The sequence below is a fragment of the Echiichthys vipera genome (assembly GCF_963691815.1).
Source record: "Echiichthys vipera genome assembly, chromosome: 4".
Taxonomy (NCBI): Eukaryota; Metazoa; Chordata; class Actinopteri; order Perciformes; family Trachinidae; genus Echiichthys; species Echiichthys vipera.
In genome coordinates, this window is record NC_139829.1 from 30,551,405 (window position 1) to 30,571,226 (window position 19,822).

The window sequence follows — 19,822 nt, forward strand, 5'->3', positions numbered from 1 at the left end:
CCCCTCGGGGATAAATAAAGTTATCTATCTATCGATCTATTGTGACATTTTAACATTATTTAGCTTCAAATAAGCCCACTGGGTGCTCTGCCTCTCCCTGCACTGTGTGTTATTTGTATTCTTTGTCAGTATTTGTGTATTTTTTGAGATTGTGCTAAATAAATAAATAAATAAAATAAAAATATCTCCAACCAAGAAACACACACCACAGACAGAATCATGAGAATAAAAATCTTTATTAGTGTTTTATGAAGTCTGCATAATATGCCACACGCCTGAGAAGCTTATGGTCAGAAACAAAAAAAAAAAAAAAAAAGGAACTGCTCTATCAATACCGCCCTCTACTGGTAAAACAACTGCGACATCTACTGTACTGACTGCTTTGCAAAAAGATTACTGTTAAATACACACATACTGTACTACTGTTATGCATATGTACGTCTGGTCCACGTCAGTTTTTGTAATGTATTTTTTCACATTCATATGTTTGTAGGCCGAAGATAAAAACAATGTAACACTGGACCCTGACACACGGTTCAGTTCCCCAAATCCAAACCTCACTAGGTGCACTTAAAGTACAATCACTAGTGCCGTAAGGTAAACACATTTACATCAAAAAGAGGGGAGAGGAGGGGGAGGGGGGGGGGGGGGACGTGTTAAACTCGCAACAGCCACGTAATGAAAGTAATGGCAGAGTTCAAGCTAATAAGCCTCGTTGTACATACTGTATTTTAAAAGACAGAACAAATACAACACGCACATTAACACAGAATGTCCCAGTGTGCAGGCACATTCGCTCTTCTTCTCACACGGGAGGAAAACCGCGCTCCTCCCGTGTCTCTGTAACATTTTTAAAAGCCAATTGTATCCGGTTGACCTTAACCCCCCCTTTGACGAAGCACCGAAAGGCTACAAGAGGTCACGTGTGTTTTTCAAAGAAAGGGTGAAGAGATGAGTGAATGAACGAATGGCCGTTAGAAAGGTTTACATGCCTGCGGTCGGTTCGGGGGATTCAGACGAACCTGTTGTTGTTGTCGTGTACTTTAAATGCACCGGATTTCTTTGGACAAACAAAGGGTAGAAACAGGCTACGCGTCATGTGGGGCAGTGAGGTGTGTTTTTGTTTTTGTGTTTTTTACCGAGACAAAAGCGATTGGAAAAATAAGTCAAACTAAACCTTTTGGGTGAAAACGAAGGAATGATCCACGCCCTCCCTCCGCGTCTCTTTAGAAACAGCTGTGGTCTTGAAAATATTACTTTAATAAAAAGTGAACGACAGAGAACATTTTTAAGTATATTTATATATAAAAATACATGAGTATACAAAAAAGTAGCAAAACAACGGGGATATAGGCTAAAAACAGAATGAATTCATTGATACCTTCAATTTCTCCCCGGCGAGCCGTTTAGAGCGTCGCCCTCGGAGAGCGCCAGGGCTCCCGGTGCCGAGTCAAAAAAGAGAACGACGAGCCGTTAAACAACAGCTGATGTTCTCTGGTCCCTGCCCAGTACACCTCGCAGAGCCTGGCCTGTTCAGTGGGCATGTGAATCAACTAAACCAAGGACATGTAGGTTGCCATATAATGACAAAGAAATTAAACTACATCCAGATCGAGTTTGCAGTTCGTTTGGTTTTTTTGGAATTACTTCTTTTTTTTAAACTAACATTCCTATTCGTCCGTTAAGAAGCATGTCTTATAACGACACACGTCGAGTTACAAAAAAAAAAAAGGGCCATTCTGGCGAAGTCAATTCAAATTTCATAAACACGTCGTGGCGTTCCCTTCAGGGAGGAGAACAGCCACCAAGGCCATCGTCTGTCTCTTCACCGAGCCGATTCCCCCCTTGACTAAAGACGGGGACCGAGTTTCCCCGGAGAAAAGTAAACTTTAGGTTCGGAGCGACGGTTTTGGGGGCGGGCTGGAACGAACAAAAAATCATTTTTGCATTCAAGCTTGTGTTACTCGTACAAGCGATCTTCAATACTGAGAAACTATTCACAGATATTTTTGGTATTTCCCCTACTTCCTGGACTAAAAACCAATATACATTTCATTTGTACCACAAATAGATCTAATATTAAGGATTTGGGGGAAAGCAATTTAACAAGGTGCATGACATAGATGGGTAACAAAGTGCCAATTTTTCTTTTTTCACTGAATATGTGTGTGTGTGTGTGTGTGTGTGTGTGTGTGTGTGTGTGAGTGCAACAGTGTAGGTGCGTTTGTTCTTGTGTGTGTGTGTGTGTGTGTGTAAGGTTTAAAAGAGGGATGTGGAACTGGGCCACAAATACTATGAAGGATGTTACAGAACAATTCATTCTGTGGGGGGTTGTTTCCATTTTTTTCATGAAAGGACTCACAAGTTTAGAATTTAATGATCATGTAATGGGCTGCGTTTTTTTGGGGGGCGTATCTTTAGCTGTTTTAGGACATACTGGAGCAGCGCGCAGACGGGGAGCCCATCTGGGTCAGAACCTTGTCCAGCCACTGCAGGGGGCCGTTCAAGTGCAGCTCGATCCAGCAAGGAGTGCTCGTGACGGTCTGCCGCCTGCAAAACAAAGACAGACGCACGTTTTAATGGCTGTGCTGACGTAGCCTTATGATGCTTCAGGCTACAAGAGCCCCTTTCCCACTGGACAAAATGCTAACGCCTACACCTGGTTGCTGTCCTTGGTGGCAAAAGTTTACAACTGGCTTTCATTGACGGGACAAATTACTCTGCAGTAGTCACAAGAGCTCTCGATCTGTCCGTCTCTGTGCAAGGAGGGTCTTCGTTCCAAATTAGTCGGCACTGAGTTTGAAGGAAAGACTGAATAACGTGAGAGAGGGAAGAGGACGAGCAGAGGAGCGGAGGAGAATAAGTTTAGCAGCGAAGAAATTACGTGAATACAACAGGGGTCGCTGTTTTAAGCACTGTATTGGAAAAGTCTTTTAGCACGTGTTAGAGCCAGTTTTTTATTTTCTGTTTATTTTTAGTGTAAATGCAGCCACCTAGCGGCGTCCTGTAGGCCACAACGGCGCCTGTGTGGACAAGGCGGGTTGGAAAGACGCAGACGAGACACAGTTCTCAACCGATGATTGCTAATTTTAAGCCGAAAGCCAAAGTTTGTTTATCATTTTAATTGAGTTTTACCTCCTGTTTTGATTTGATTTTGATTGTTGTAAGGGCCGGTTTCTTTGTTGAATGTATTCGTGTAAGGATATCAAGCACCTGTACGAACCCTGACCTCTACAAAAAAGGGAAATTAGTGAAAGCTTCTCAAATGTTTAAAACTGAGCTCAATCAAACCAGAATAAATACGTAGCATGTATACATTAGGCTGTCGTTGGCGGTGCTCACCTGTACTCTGCTCCCCAGCCTTTGACGAAGCTCATGCGGATGGTGCACATCCTGGTGAGCTGGTAAACCGCCTCAAAGCCCTGGTTGACAGACTGAGCCAGCAGGGCGGCAAACTCCTGATTATTGAAGATTTTTAGATTACAACCTAAAAGGAAGAAAGAAGTAAACAGGTCAGCATTTAATGTGGGGTTATCCCGGTGTCTCCGCAGGCCTCGACATACCAAGGTGATGTTTGGTCTTTGGTTAGCAGTAGCCTGTCATCTGTGGCTAATTAATGCCCAGAGATTTAGTGGTGTGTTCGGCATCATTGGCTGTAGTTGGCCCTAACTGGTGGCAGTTGGGTTACAGTTGGCGTACAAATCAGTGGCAGAGGAGTGGATAATACGGCAGAGGTGGTTTGAGAGGTTTCTGGGGACGATGTGATAGGTGTGAGAAAGTGTTTTCCCATGACTCTTGGTCTGTTACAATCCTTTGACGGTATGAATGCAGGCAGACTACAGCAGCTATCAGCCACAAATATGGTGTATACCTTCATAACCTTGATTTAGGGCACAGTATGGTGGGTCTGCTGGGTAGGTATGGCCTTCGTAGCATCATCCTTATTTACATATATTCATGAGCAGAAGCTATCCAGTCTAGAATTAGATTTTTTCCAACAAGTACCTTAAACCTACTGTCAGTTTCTACACATTTCCCTAATTGCTACACAAGTAACATCTTCAGCATTTTACCTGGAGGAATTTTACACACTGTTGCTGGATGCCAGCCATACCGCTGGTTGCAGTTTGGACTCTGGACAAAGATGGCGCTATCACTCAAGCACTCAGCAAATACCTCCCCTCCAATGTAGTAGAGTCTAACTCCTCTTCCTGTAAAGACAGACAGAGATGCTAGAACACAAGCTCTGAATTGAACAAGATGGAACGACATGTAGGACTAGATGAGTGGCACAGCTTAAACAAACTGATGATGATTAGCTGCTGTAAAGCTACCCGAGGCCGTGCCATACCTATGTGCCTCCGGGTCATCTCCACAGTGGCGTTCCTGTTGACATTAGACAGCAGGCCTAGGCAGAAGCGCTCGGAGTTTGACGGATCTGTGAACCCGTCCACTGTCAGCGAGGGCTGAGAGGCGTGGAACGTCTCCCCCACGCGCTGGTTCAGCTCGTAATAGGCTATAGAGCACCAGAAGGCCGGCTCGGAGTAAGTCACCGGCTGCAGGTCTACATCAGAGGATAATGTCAGTTATTCCATCCATCACTTTTTCACACAACACTGTTCATATGTGGATGATGAAGGCACTGCAGATGTCTGTGTGTATAATCTAACTAGGTGCCAACTTGTGATGTATGAATACACGGTATGCTTAATTGTTCTGTACTGTTTTCTTACCCATGCTGTGATTGACAGGAGACAGAGTGCTGGGGGAGAGCTCTGCTGGAGAACCTAACAAAGACAACAGGGAGTCATTGATATGGATGGGTTCACAGGAGGCCAGGACATGGGTACCAGGTGGAGGAGATCTAAGGCTTATGATGAAAGCCATGCCATAATGACACCGTAAACATGATCAATCTGCATTAGAGTGGGTTACTGTGGCCGTAACAAAAGCCTCGTCTGTACAACCTGCATCTTTCTTTGTTGAATATACAGTTTGTATATAAGTATTACTCACTTTGATTGAACAAAGAGCTAAGATGCAATGAAACCGAGGACGCTCTCGGGTAAAAACAAAAAAATATTTTATCAGAAGGGCCTTTAGTTTAGATGCAACGGTGTTTTTGGGGCTTTAAAACACAGAAGTGGTAGCCACCTGACGTGCATACTACAACGAATTTCACACACTTTTGCGTCACCGTACGCACGCAGATATTTCCCCAAAGACGCTCGTCTAAACGCAGAATAAAAAGTGTGAACGCAACACCACTTTTGTGTCTCCTTTCTAGATCGTCCCTGTCTAAACAAGGCCTGAGGCCGAGAATCTAGAGTCAGCCAAAGTGACAGGGTACAAACAAGTGGATTCCATCAATGGGACACAAAGCGCGTACCATACTTCCTAAATTGTCCAAATCTATTTCCCTTGAAAAACTCAAAAGAGACTATCGTGCAATTTCCCTAATAGGATGTTAACATCAGCTTTGGACTGGGTAATTCACAGAGACGCAACCTCTCTGGGATTGTCATCAATCTTTGATGCAAGATTGGCTTCGAATGCAGGGGAGATCATAAGGTAAGTACTGAGTCACTGGGGAAAAACTGAACTTTGATCAAATAAAAATCGATCTGCAGTTCATCATTCCAAATCTCTAAACGATGATCTGGTCTTCTGAGGCTCAGACGGCTGCTACGGATAAAGCCTCTCCTCTGAATATAGTCAACTGTTGATGCGTCTTTAGCAGATTTAGTCCATGAACACACACATTTAACCTGTAGGCGGGGGAGACTCACAGGGAAAGGAGACTCACAGGGGAAAGGAGAAGGAGTTGCTAGTCTAGGGTACCTGTGTCCATACTTTGATTCATCTGTTGATCGCTGGCCTCCCCATCCTCACTGATGTAGCCCGGTGGAGGCGTTTCTGTTAAATGATGAGGGGAGAAGACAATGAGCTGTGATGCACATTATCATAATTTAATACGGCTGTTTAACCTACGTATGTTTTAGTAATATAATTTTTTTTCTGGAAGCGATGTCAATAGTTAAAGCAGAGGACCTTTACAGCTAAACCCAGAATATGAAGAATCACAAGCTTCTCTTTGATTAATACAACATCAGTATGACTAAAAAGCAGAGACAACTGTACATTTAAGCACGTACAAGCTAGATAACATGCACTACACTGCATACAGAAGCCTAGAATTACAGTTTCTTCACTGTCACATTACGTAACCCTTCAGTACATAGCAAAATACAGTCACTCCCAGCGAGTGCAGAGATGGACTCACCTGGTATATAGTTGTTTGGAGGTTCGATTCCTGCGGGGAAGTTTGTGTTCTCAGGTATGGAATGAGTGTAGTCGTCCAGAGGTGGCAGCTCTGGCAAGATTTCCGAGTGTCTTGGCACGAGAACGGGAGGCAGCACTACGGTGTTGGGTAAAGGTGTCAGAAGAGATGAGATCAGTTACATGTTTGGCAGCTGGTTTTGGACACTTTTAATGCAAAAAAGTGAATGTTTCATTATTGTAGAAAAAAAACACACTAGTGAAAATTCAATCTAAACTGATTAAGGGCTTGTTGGTTAACCGCAGACTTTAATGATGGACTGACGTGACACACTTCGACTTTTATTCAAATACAGACACAGCACCAAAATGAGTTAGCGTCTTGGACGAGCTCTTCCACACTGAAAGCCCTGCTCCTGCTGTTTCGTTCTTGTTGAGAGTTAAATGTAAAGGTCGACACTGTCATATAGGTTTGTTATATGCCGTCTAAGGCTACAGCCAGTAGTCAAGACTGGAAACCGAGAAACCAAAAGATTCTATTTAAAAAATGTCCCATCAGCAAATCTAAAGCTCACCAATTACATAACTATATTCATCTCATCTCATCTTCAACAGCTTATCTGGGGTTGGGTCATGGGGGCAGCAACTCTACACTAGATTCTGTTTGTTTAATCTGTACAAAACCCAAGGTGTAAAAAATTACAATATGTGTTTTTACAGGGGGTTAGGTTGCGGGACTACTTCTTGGTGCAGGGAATTGCCTTGCAACCTGAAGATGATCACACAAATCCAGGTAGTCCCCCTCCCATAAAACCACAAATTGTAATTTTTTGTGTTAATGAATGAGTGTCTAAAGTTGCCGGTAGACAAATTGTTGGACTGTTAAAGTCTTAATGCTAAGCAAAACACCCCGGATGCTTCATATTTAGTGCATAGCAAAAATTTCAACAAGCACGTTTCTCGAAATTACTTTAAAAAAGGCGTTTCCTCCAATAAAAAAGCTGTGCATCACACACTATGGTTACTGGGAAGTTCAATAAAATTCTACAAAGAAGAATTAGTTAAAGATGCTGCTTCTAAGTATTTCATTTAGCTTTCGAAGTTTCAGTGGGAGACAACAGATTTAAACAATCATGCAACAATAATACATTAGACACAGGAAAGCAAAGAGATTGGACAGCGTCTTCTCACCTGGGGTCTCCACCCTCTGGTAGTGGTAGGGGTTGATGCAGACCTCATCCTTCTTTAGGTGGAAGGCGTACTCACAGGCCTCGATGGCGCGCAGCTCATGGTGGCTGTGGAGGTCAGGCCACCGCCACAAACGACAGTAGATAACATGGGGAAGCCCCTTCCTGTGGGAGACCTGCAGGCGGCCATCCAGGGATCTGAATGAACGGCAAACAGGAGATGGTGGTGAGATGGGCAGAAAATACACAGGGGGGAGAGAGGGTCACACATAATATGGCAGGTAGGGGGGGAGGAAATGGAGATGGGTTGGATTGAGTGGATACGAGAACGAGAAACAAAGATGCTCTCAACGTCCGTCACCTTCAACATTGTAATGACAACTCTCCCACATCAAAGTTGTACGCAACACCATACAATAGTTGAGGATAGTCACCTGGTTTGGTCAGGGTAGCTGTATAGGCCTGATGTATCCCACTGTTCTATCGTATTTGGTGTACTCAGTCCCCATATTTCAGAGCAATTGCTGTGCACAGAGAAAACAACAAAACAAAAACAAAAAACAAATGATAAACATGGGACATGGCTCATTCAGAAATATCAGTATGGGTAATGTCAACATTAAAAGGCCTCTTTTATTAGAGTGTTATGGCAAAATATGACATCAAATTCATTTTCAGCAGTGGAAATGAAAGATGGGAACTTTAAATAAGAGAAGCCTTTTTGACAGAATAAAGGAAAAAGAAACGTAACATGGACTCTGCTAACACACACAATGAGTGAGACAAGGAGCAGCGGCATTGCATCAAACACTTAGAAAGACTCGAAACTTTTCGCTACAGTTGTTTATGTAAGAACTTATCTGGAGACACTCAAACAAACAATGGCACAAAAGGAGAGGAGAAAGAGAGGAGGCAACCTTGGGAAAGAAAATCTCACAACATTCACAAGATAAACGGACAAAACAGAAGGAATTAAAGACGTGGAAACAGGACAAATGAGACTAGTCGCTTCTGAATAAAAACAGGACAATAACAAATCCTACACGTGAAATGCTACAAATACACAACGACATGTACTCGGCTTAAATGCTTTGGTGGGATCTCAACCACCATTCAAAAATGCAATTGTCTGATTCATGAAAGGGCAGGAAACCAACTTGTGTCCACCAGCAGCTTGCAGTTTCAATTCAATAGCTATTTCCACTGCAGGAAACTAGGTGTTTAGAGTATAAGCAATCAAAATGCTGAATGGGTACCTGCTAAAGTGGCGAGCAGGGAAGACAAGCGCCCCCATTTACGGTCAAATTGTAGCAACAGAAGTATGGCTGGTGGCAATGCCCCAATCTGGCATTATTTTGTGTTTGTAACCCACCCTCTCTCATGTCCATATCCTCTACAAGAAATCATTTCATTCAGATAAACACTGTATCGCTACGAACATACAACGGTGCAGCCTAGAACAATTCTCAGGCAATAACAACCAGCCGGCTATCTGTAGACATACAAACATCTGACGTGGTACTTGGCTGCACATCAGTGACGAATGAATCTGTTAACACGGTGTTCCCACTGAACGTGAGTCTGGGCCATCAAGGCTGGCTGGCTGATAAGGAGAACATCTTCTCCCGCCCTTTTAATGTCTCTCTCCCCACGAGCGTGCTACACACTATCTAACTGTAAATACGGTTGTAAACAAACAGCGATTTCATGTTCTACTATTCTGCATCCCAAAACAAACCCTCTGACACTATCGTTTCCTAATAATCACAGGAAACTGAAAACAAAATTAAGAAAAGAGATCAGCTTTTGTCACCAGCCCAAGGTGTCATGGTTTTATATTACACAGAGGTCTCGACTAAGCACTACACTAATGTGTAGAGACGTGTAACTGCGGCAGCTTTTTTCTCAGACCCTAGTTTGAGCAGCAATCGAGTGTTGGCCAGTATACCTGGGGATGGTGACACACTTGGTGTTGCAGTTCTGTGTGGTGATCGCTTTCTCCAGCTCATCGAGCTGGCCTGTCTTCTTTAGCTTCTTCACTAGGCTCTTCACGGCCTTCTCGCACCACTTCTCCTCTTGCCCGTTCTGCTCGCCGCCGCCCGCTCCGCCTGGGCCGCTGGTCGACTTCTTCCAGCCCAACAGCCTCTTCACCACAGGAGGGGTGAATGGCAAGATGGAGGACATCTTAGCTGGGCAAGCCGGGAGTCTCCAGAGGACTCGACGCAAGCTCTCACACAGAGACAGAGGGGACCTGGAGCTGCAGTTTGGGCCCTTGCTCTGACGGGGGGCCCCTCTCGTGACCAAAGAGTCACAGGATTGAAGCCAGTGCTAGCAAGGTAAACGGAAAAGAGATGGACACCTGCGGAGAAAAGGCACACACAAAGTACAGCATTACAAACAAAACATGGCACTGAGAGACAACCACGTCTTACCTCATCAAAACAACAACAACAACACCAAAAATACCTGTAGCTGTTTAACTTACTTAATGAAACTTCCAATAGGAGATAATATAGTAAGATTGCTTTGACAGCAGCATCGCTAACATTACATAACTACCTCCTGTGTGAGGCATCAGGTGAGTTGAACAAGCAGAGATGTCCAACTTGACGTTAGCTTGTCACAAACACTGCTGGACATCCAGGCTAGCTAGCTAGCATGCACACTTGTAAAGTGATCAGACGGGGTAGGTGTGCCTCACACTGCCACATTCAGCACACAGAAGCAATCACGACCGGCTACTGAAGCACATAATGAATAACACAACAAGGGATATCTGATAAACACGAACAAGGAGAGTATTTAGTGACAGGCCCCCCCGGTGCTAACACCAACGGAAGGCCGGCTGCTAACTTACATGTAGGGGAGGGTGGTGGGGCTACTTCACAACAATAAGTTCACTAACGTTATCTGGGTGTTTAACAGAAACATGGTGAAATAGTCCAAGTTGAATACAAGAAGAGAACAACTAAAGTTAACCTAAGTGAGCAGCTTCACGGAGGAGCTAGGTGTGCTAACGTTAGCTAGCCGCAGTAAGCTAGCTGCAGCTTGTTATCATGAATCCTTTTGTTGTGATCCTGTGCGCAACAGTCAGGTCGCGCTACTTTCCCCCCTAACGTCAGCTCACCCGGGCTTTAACTACCACAATAACACAAAATGTCACTTCAGACATTTCATTACAGTGTAATGTCTCACCCCAACGCAGCTAATTCACGTTTGCGACTTTTATTCAAATACAAACACGGCTCCAAAATGAGTTAGCATCTTGGACGAACTCTTCCACACTGAGGGGGAGAGAGCCCTGCTCCCGCTGGCTAACGGACCTCCGGCTCTCCCAGCAAACAGGCTCCAAAGTCGAGAAAACAGGCAAAATCTTTTAAGTAGTTACCCCAGTTTATAAGTCCACAGATCCGCCTTTAGAGCTAAAGATGTGCGCAGTCCTCTTATCCCCTTGTTGGCATTAAAAAACGCCTGAACTGTGTGTGTACCGCAGCTAGTTTTTGACAAGGCTTGTGCAGCTCCTCTCAAGTTGCTACCGGAGCTACTGGGGCTCGTTGGCTCGGTTAGGTAGACCGGAACAACACAACAGGGAGACGGCTACGTGCGGGCTCTTAGTCCCGCCCCTGCACAGGCTGATTGGTCTGTTTGGTTCAGGGTCTGCAGATGTGGAAATGGATGAATGGGACTAAAGCACAAACATTTATATACTGTACTTTATTGTATTTGTATTTATTCATGTATGTACCTTATTGCATTGTAATAATAAATAAACAAATAAAGTTTGCAGATGTGGAAATGGATGAATGGGACTAAAGCACAAACATTATATAACATTTTAAACAATTCCCCACTAATTAAACTGCCTTAAAAGCCTTAAATATCTTTACTTTATTATGCACTGCACTGTTTATTTATTCATGTTTGTACCTTGTTGTGTTGTCAATATGTTGTACTTATGTACTGATCTGTTCTGAATAAAGTTTGCAAATGTGGAAATGGATGAATGGGACTAAAGCACAACAATTAAATAATATTTTTTAACACTTCCCCACTGATTGAACTGCCTTAAAAGCCTTAAATATCTTTACTTAATTATATATGTTATTATTTATTTGTATTTATTAATTTATGTATCTTATTGTGTACTGAAGTGTTCTGAATAAAGTTTTGCAGATGTGGAAATGTATGAATGGGACTAAAGCACAAACATTATATAACATTTTAAAACCTTTCTCCACTAATTAAACTGCATTAAAAGCCTTACATATTTGTACTTTATTATGTACTGCACTGTGTACTTTACTTTATTTGTATTTATTCATGTTTGTAACTTATTGAAACAATAAAGTTTGCAGATGTGGGAATTGATTAATGGAATTAAAGCACAAAAATTAAACAAGATTTTTAAACACTTCCCCACTAATTAAACTGTTTCCCCTTGTTTAAATAAAAAAAGGCTTAAACGTGTTTATTTTATTATGTACTGAACTGTGTACTTTATTTTATATGTATTTATTCATGTATGCACCTTATTGTGTACTGAACTGTTCTGAATAAAGTTTTGCAGATGTGGAAATTGATGACTGGGACTAAAGCACAAACATTATATAACATTTTTAAACACTTCCCCACTAATTAAACTGCCTTAAAAGCCTTAAATATATTTACTTTATTATCCACTGCACTGTTTATTTATTGTATTTGTATTTATTCATGTATGTACCTTATTGAAACAAATAAAGTTTGCAGATGTGGAAATGTATGAATGGGACTAAAGCACAACATTATATAACATTTTTAAACACTTCTCCACTAATTAAACTGCCCTAAAATCCTTAAATAGCTTTACTTTATTATGTACTGCACTGTTTATTTATTCATGTTTGTACCTTGTTGTGTTGTCAATAGAGCCTTATGTACTGAACTGTTCTGAATAAAGTTTGCAGATGTGGAAATGGATGAATGGGACTAAAGCACAAACATTATATAACATTTTAAACACTTCTCCACTGATTAAACTGCCCTAAAAGCCTTACATATTTGTGCTTTATTATATATGTTATTATTTATTTATATTTATTAATTTATGTACCTTATTGTGTACTGAAGTGTTCTGAATAAAGTTTGCAGATGTGGAAATGGATGAATGGGACTAAAGCACAACAATTATATAACATTTTTAAAACCTTTCTCCACTAATTAAACTGCCTTAAAAGCCTTAAATGTCTTTACTTTATTATCCACTGCACTGTTTACTTTATTCATGTTTGTACCTTATTGTGTTGTCGATAGAGCCTTATGTACTGAACTGTTAGGAATAAAGGTTTGCAGATGGGGATAATAAATGTGAGTTTTGTAAGATTAAAGATAAAACTATTGTGCATTTATTCTGGGAGTGTCCGTGTAAGCTTGGAGTTACATTCTGTACAATCACTTAATTCAACAAAACAAAAATAATACAGTGGATTGTCAACTCACTAAGTTTCATAGCCATAAAACTAAAGTCTCCAAATTCGATTCCCTTCCAAATTAAACTATTTCGAGTCCATCTAAATTATTAATAATAAGAAATATACTTATACCAAAGAAATTTAACAATTTAGCCCACTTTTTAATTAATTTCCTTTGTATGTACAAATTTTTGCCTTATTTATTATTTATTTTTTTTTTTCTTTTCATTTTATTGTGTATCTAGTACTCTTACTTATGTTATGTATGACATTATAATTTAAAATCATTTTGTTTATTGAAAGGAGAATTAAGTGCCTTTTATATACATTCTTCTGGTTGTCGAGTACAAAACCAATTGTTCTATTTTTTATAACAGATATGATATAATATAATATGCAAATAAAGTAAAAAAATTGGCTTGATGCTCCATCTGAAAAATAATATTTTTTAATTAATGCCAAAGTAAAACCCATTTTTTGTGCTTCTTATGAAAGAACTGGAGGTGGATTTCTGCTAATAACTATCAAAACTATAAATCTGTGCTCCCACTTTAATATTTTTAATTCAATTTCATTTTCATTGTTCATTTTCATTACTTTTTTATTTTATTAATCTGTCACAATTATCTTTTATCCCTGTTTATGTCTCTGATTCAGTGTCCTCTTTTAAATCACTTCTTAAAACTATTTTTTATAAACTTGCCTTCCTGTGATTTTAACTTTTAAAAATCTTTTTATCTCATTATTATTCTTTATTTGCAACCTTATATTAATTATCTAACAAGATAATAATAATTTCCTTTGTCCTTTGTCCACTTTTACACAATGATGTGTAATTTATGCTTAAGTTCTACCTCATTGGACTTTATCATTATTATTTGTTTTATTTTTACTGTTTTTATGTGAGTATTTGGATTTTCACTACGTCAAAACACTTTGTTAACTGCTGTTTTTAAAGGTGCTCTACAAATAAAGTTACTATTATTATTATTTGAGGAGGTCCAGTGTGAGTTTAAATGGTTTTACTTACATTTATGTCTGACGCAAGAACCTCTGCAGCTGATTCAGTGTCCTCTTTAAAATCACTTCTTATTTTTATAATAAACTTGCCTTCCTGTGATTTTAACTTTTATAAATCTTTTTATCTCATTATTCTTCTTTCTTTGCAAGCAAGTTATATTAACTAACAAGATAATAATAATAATTTCCTTTGTCCTTTGTCCACTTTTACACAATGATGTGTAATTTATGCTTAAGTTCTACCTCATTGGACTTTATCATTATTATTTGTTTTATTTTTACTGTTTTTATGTGAGTATTTGGATTTTTTCTACGTCAAAACACTTTGTTAACTGCTGTTTTTAAAGGTGCTCTACAAATAAAGTTACTATTATTATTATTTGAGGAGGTCCAGTCTGAGTTTAAATGGTTTTACTTACATTTATGTCTGACGCAAGAACCTCAACAGCTGATTCACTGTCCTCTTTTAAATCACTTCTTATTTTAATAATAAACTTGCCTTCCTGTGATTTTAACTTAAAAACACTGTATTTATGTGTGTATTTAGATTTTCACTACGTCAAAACACTTTGTTAACTGCTGTTATTAAAGGTGCTATACAAATAAAGTTACTATTATTGCTTTTTGAGGAGGTCCAGTGTGAGTTTAAATGTTTTTTACTTACATTCATGTCTGACGCAAGGACCTCTGCAGCTGCTCAGGATAATATGGCAAGGACCAGTAGCCCCTCCCCTCCCTCAGGTGTTTAATTAGGTCGCAGTGGCCTCACCTGGTATCATTATAAAATGAGACGCTCTAGATCCTGGCAGCTTTGGTTCCATTTGATTTTATCTGTAGCGATGGGTGCTTTGCTCCTTTGTGCAGTCGTATTGCAGTTGTTAGGACCCCTGCAAGGTGAGCTGGTCGTAGCAAAACTGCTTTTACATCTACAGAAACTACCTTGGTTGAAGTTTACACGTTCTTATTTCTCCAGTGATCTTTCTCAGATCAGGAACACAGTGAGGTGTGCGTTCTCTGCTGTGATTTAACTTTTGGACATTGTTTGACCCGAACAGTCGTTTCAGCTGAAAGCAGTCCTTTGAAGTGTGGCCTGGGCTCTAAACTGTGCAAAGATGGCTCTGAGTGTGTCCTCTACAACCATGTGTGTGACGGAGAGCCTGACTGCAAGGATGGTTCAGATGAAGAGGAATGTGAAACAGGGTGTAATGAAGGTACTGGACTGGAAACCACACTACTTGGCACTACTTTCTCTACTTTGAGTGTGCTTTGACCTACTCAGTCACATGGTTTGTGTTGCTGAATGACTGAAACGTGTGGCCATCGTTTGGCCTAATGACTCAAATGCATGTCATTGTATATTGATTAAAACAAATAAGGACATTCATGTGATTGAGTACAAATCTGATGTGTATTCTTGGGGTTTTTCATGTTGGATGATTCTGCCATCCTCCAGGGTGAATGAAACTCTTCATTACACAATGGATAAAGTCATCAAACCAACTTTGTGACTTGTTCCTCCATTAAAAACTGAGATTTCAGAGGAAACGCATTTTCTTTTTGACCTGTGTGTAGCAGCTACCTAAGTATTTTAAAGGGTAGGCGTTATAAGCTTTAGCTTCTGCCTATTCCCTTTTTTCAGACCTTTTTCAGAATTTTTACGTGTTTGTCTGAAATGTCTTCGTCTGAAATGTCTGAAAATCAACTGAACACGAGTTGTGAAGTAGCCGGTCCTGTAAAATGTTAAACCCTGTCAGATTAAAGAGGACAAAAACGCACTGTTTCCAGTTTAGATTTAGATGAAACGGCCTTGCAATAACTCCTACTTTCATAGTTTTTTTCAGTTTTTGCGCTATGATCGAGGGTAGGCTCTTTGAATTATGCTGTACACCTCAACTGCAGCCTAAGGTTGTTATACAATTGAATCCACACCTCAACCAAAAACTGAACTTGAGCCTTCGTGAAGGTAGGATGCTCTTTTTTTTCCCAACACAGTGTAAAATGTTAAACCCTCTGAGATTAAACAGGGCAAAAACGCACTGTTTCTAGTTTAGATTTAGCTAAAACTAGGCAGTCTTGTACAACAGCCCTGCAATAAATCCTACTTTCATTAATTTTTAGTTTTTGCGCTATGATCGAGGGTAGGCTCTTTGTATTATTGCTGTACACCTCAACAGCACCAACAACTGTAGCCTCAAGTCATTATACAGTTGAATCCACACCAACAGATTAAACAAAAACTGAACTTAAGCCTTCATAAAGGTAGGATGCTCTCTTTTGTTGTTGCAACATTGTTATATTAGGCTGCATTAGTTTTAGTTAAGTGTACCTCAATTTGTGAGTGTAGGCCATCATTATAAAGTCTGTTTCAGTGTCAACATGCTATCTGGTGTTTGAGCAAATGTATCAGTAATTCAAACGCAGGTGAAAATGGTGAACTTGTGTTTTGTCAGAACCATAACTTGTCTTATGTCCAGTGCATGTGTGCCCCCAAACAGATCAGTTCCAGTGTGCTCATAGGAATAAGTGCATAGACAAGGAGCAGGTGTGTGACGGTATACCTCAGTGTCAGGACCGCTCAGATGAAATGCAGTGTACGAAGCAGAGTGAGGAGTGCGTTCACCACTGTGACGACAAGAGCCGCTGCCTCCCTGCAAACTTCCTCTGTGATGGAGAGAGGGACTGTTTGGACGGCACAGACGAGGCCAACTGTGGTAGGTTGACATGACTTGAGAATAAAGATCTCTCACAGGGAGTCACATCCATATTTCACAGTTGCAAAGTCTTGTATCATAATGTTAACCTGTTTAATTTGGTAACAGAGGAAGACGGAGATGAGAAGGAAGAAGGGACCCGTATGGCTTCTGTGCCTGCTGGCCCGTCGTCCCCTGTCAAGTGCTCTTTGGGCTCTAAACCCTGCAAAGACGGCACAGAGTGTGTCCTCTACAGCCACGTGTGTGATGGAGAAGCAGACTGCAGAGACGGTTCAGATGAGGAAGAGTGCTCAACGACATGTGAAGCGGGTAATCTGCTGCCTGGCTTCTGTGGGTTTGACCCCGTGTATGTTGGGTTGAGAAGACTTCACTGCCCTCTAGTGGCATGTTGAGCACATCAGAATTAAATACCTTTCTTCAAAATGCATTAAAAGTACAGGACGTTGGTGCAGAGAGTCATCAATTTGGCTTCACACCATGTAAAACTGGCATTAAGTGAGGGTCATTGGCAACTGTATTGTCCTGAAAGTGGTCAAAACCTAGTGTCTGAGGTGACTAATTGCAAATCACTCATGGGTAGTGAATGTGTGTACAAATGGCATTACGTACAACAGATTAGCCCAGATATCTGGGCGCACTATACACACTCTGAAGGCCCATTCAACCTGCCAGCGTCCTGATTAAGCCATGTGTCCTCTACAGAGCAGTTCCAGTGCGCACACGGGAAGAAGTGCATAGAGCAGAGCCAGGTGTGTGACGGTATGCCTCAGTGTCAGGACCGCTCAGACGAACTGGGATGTGCCAAGCAGATGGAGGGCTGCACTCATCAATGTGATGACAAGAGCAGGTGCATTCCCAACAGCTTCCTCTGTGACGGGGAGAGGGACTGTTTGGACGGCAGCGACGAGGCAACCTGTGGTACGTGTCACCGTACAAGTTAATGAACTATGCTGTGTTAGTCAGCTCTGCTTGTATAGGACACTTTTTAATGATGACATCTTTGCCTTGTCACCCCCCTGCAGTTGATGAGGGCTGCAGTGCCACTGAGTTCAAATGCACCAGTGGCCAGTGTGTGTCAGCCACCATGGTCTGTGATGGTCACCCGGACTGCTGGGACCGCTCAGACGAGGAGAGCTGCACCAATGCACCGGTCTGCACCACCAAACACCGCTGCCCCCAGAGCAAGGAGTGTATTGTGCAGGAGTGGATCTGTGACGGAGATCAGGACTGCAAAGATGGCACAGATGAGAAGGTGGCTGTCTAATGCAACACCACAAGTCTGTTGGGCAAAAGTAGACAGAGTATTCTGTGTTTGGACCCATTTTATAGGACCATATTTACTTATTTTGCACACATATTACAATAAAACAAGTGTAGTATACACAAGTCTTGTCTCTGTAGGTCAAAGGTCAGGGTCAGGACAGCTCTCATGGAGCTGGCAGGGTTCCTGCATTAACACTTCAGTTAGGCAAACGCTCGATATGGTTTACAGCCAGACACTCTTAGTTGTTTAAACACATACGTTGCCTCCCTGTTTCCTTGATTTTCAAAACAGTTTGAAATGTGAAGTACCGGTTCAGATGACAGTAAAATAATGCACTGCCTCTTAGGATTGTCCCGTGGCTCCACCTGACTGTGGTGAGTTCCAGTGGTTGTGTAAATCCAAGACCAAGTGCATCCCCGCAGCCTGGAGGTGTGACAGCATGAAGGACTGTGACGATGGCAGCGACGAGACCGAATGTGAGTAGTTGTAGGCAACGTTGTATAACATGGGGGTGGAGTTGTTTACCCATTGGGGACTAGAAATTAAACTGCTTGATTTTAAGTGGTGTCATCCATAGAAATGGAAAGAGTTGAAAGGACTTCAAATCAACGTAGCCAGTCTCCAGAGTGACGTCTGCTCTGAGCTACGTCATACTTTAGGGCACCACCACTGATGTGTGAACTAACAATCATTTGTACTAGTAAATGACTATAGAAACAATGTCCGTTCTATCATTCTATATCTATGGCGTCATCATGACCAACTAACTGCAAATCTGTAGTTTGAATTTTGCTGGGGATTTATTGTTCTATGTAATCCCTCTTTATTCCCACTTCTCCTGTCTGAGTTTGTGTGTATATCTAAAGTCAAAAAGTCCCCAAAAGTAGTCTCGAGTGATGAAAATAGTGTGGAAACAAAGGAAAAAAATTTCAGGATAAGACCAATATTAAACCCATAAGAACATTCTTTAACTGTTCACATTCATTGACTTTCAGAAGGTTTTCAAACATGTAGTTGAATACTTGTAAAAGTCTATTTTAAACATAATGTTGTGTCAAACTTCATGATCCCACAAGGGGAAATTTGGCTGCAGCCGGGTATACAAACATTCATCATAAATGTATCACATAATGCACCAGGCTCGATGGATCTCAGGGACATCAGCACAAATGCAAGATCACTTTAAATGAAGACTGTGCATAAAACAGCTGGATGCCAATTTAATGTGTGTGTTTGTACCAGGTGTGTTGAGATGCCTCCCTCACCAGTTCCAGTGTGGCAGCCAGGAGTGCCTGGATCCAACGCTGGTGTGTAACAGCATTACCAACTGTGCAGATGGCTCGGACGAGGGAGGCAGCTGCCAGATAACCTGTGCAGAGGCAGATAGCGGCCGCTGTTCCCAGAACTGCTACAGCACGCCACAGGGAACGGTGAGGACTGAATCGCCAACTTTGTGTTTGACATTAACAATGTCAAAGTACGTCCTGCCAATCGGCGGCTTGGAACGGAAAAGTGAATTGTGAATAGCAGAATAACGTGAAGACCAAAATAAGTCTTTATCAAGAATGAAGTGTGTATTTAGGGTCATGACTTAAAGTGGTACTCTGCTAAGTCGTCTTCTTCTTCTTGCTGTGTAGCGTTGTCAGTGTGCAGCAGGGTTCAGGCTCATGGAGGACGGGCTGACCTGTGCTGATATTGATGAGTGTGAAGGCCGGAGCCCAGGCGTGTGCGGTCAGCTGTGCACCAACACTCAAGGCTCATACCAATGTGAATGTCACCCAGGCTACGTAATGGAGGCAGGCGGACGCCACTGCAAGATCAACGGTGAAGTCCTTTGGCACTATGTCCTTTAGAGGGCAATGGAACAAATACTGAAGGGGATGCATCATAGAACATTTAAAGGAATACAGG

At 41.5% G+C, this 19,822-nt stretch overlaps 1 protein-coding gene across 2 annotated transcripts; it reads right to left on the reverse strand.

Moving 5' to 3' along the window:
- Positions 1–284: 284 nt before the first annotated feature.
- Positions 285–11,015, reverse strand: LOC310946123 (mothers against decapentaplegic homolog 2). Of its 2 annotated transcripts, none has more exons than XM_083912457.1 (11): positions 10,855–11,015; positions 9,415–9,825; positions 7,901–7,990; positions 7,471–7,664; positions 6,284–6,418; positions 5,854–5,916; positions 4,734–4,787; positions 4,352–4,564; positions 4,074–4,211; positions 3,343–3,487; positions 285–2,550 (listed from the first exon to the last, which is right to left on the reverse strand). In XM_083912457.1, the coding sequence occupies exons 2-11, from the start codon at positions 9,648–9,650 to the stop codon at positions 2,427–2,429; spliced, it is 1,392 nt and encodes a 463-aa protein (XP_083768583.1). In that variant the 5' UTR covers positions 9,651–9,825; positions 10,855–11,015; the 3' UTR covers positions 285–2,426. The 2 variants fall into 2 exon arrangements, with proteins under 2 accessions (XP_083768583.1, XP_083768582.1); XM_083912456.1 differs by having other exon boundaries at positions 5,842–5,916.
- Between the last annotated feature and the right edge of the window lie 8,807 nt (positions 11,016–19,822).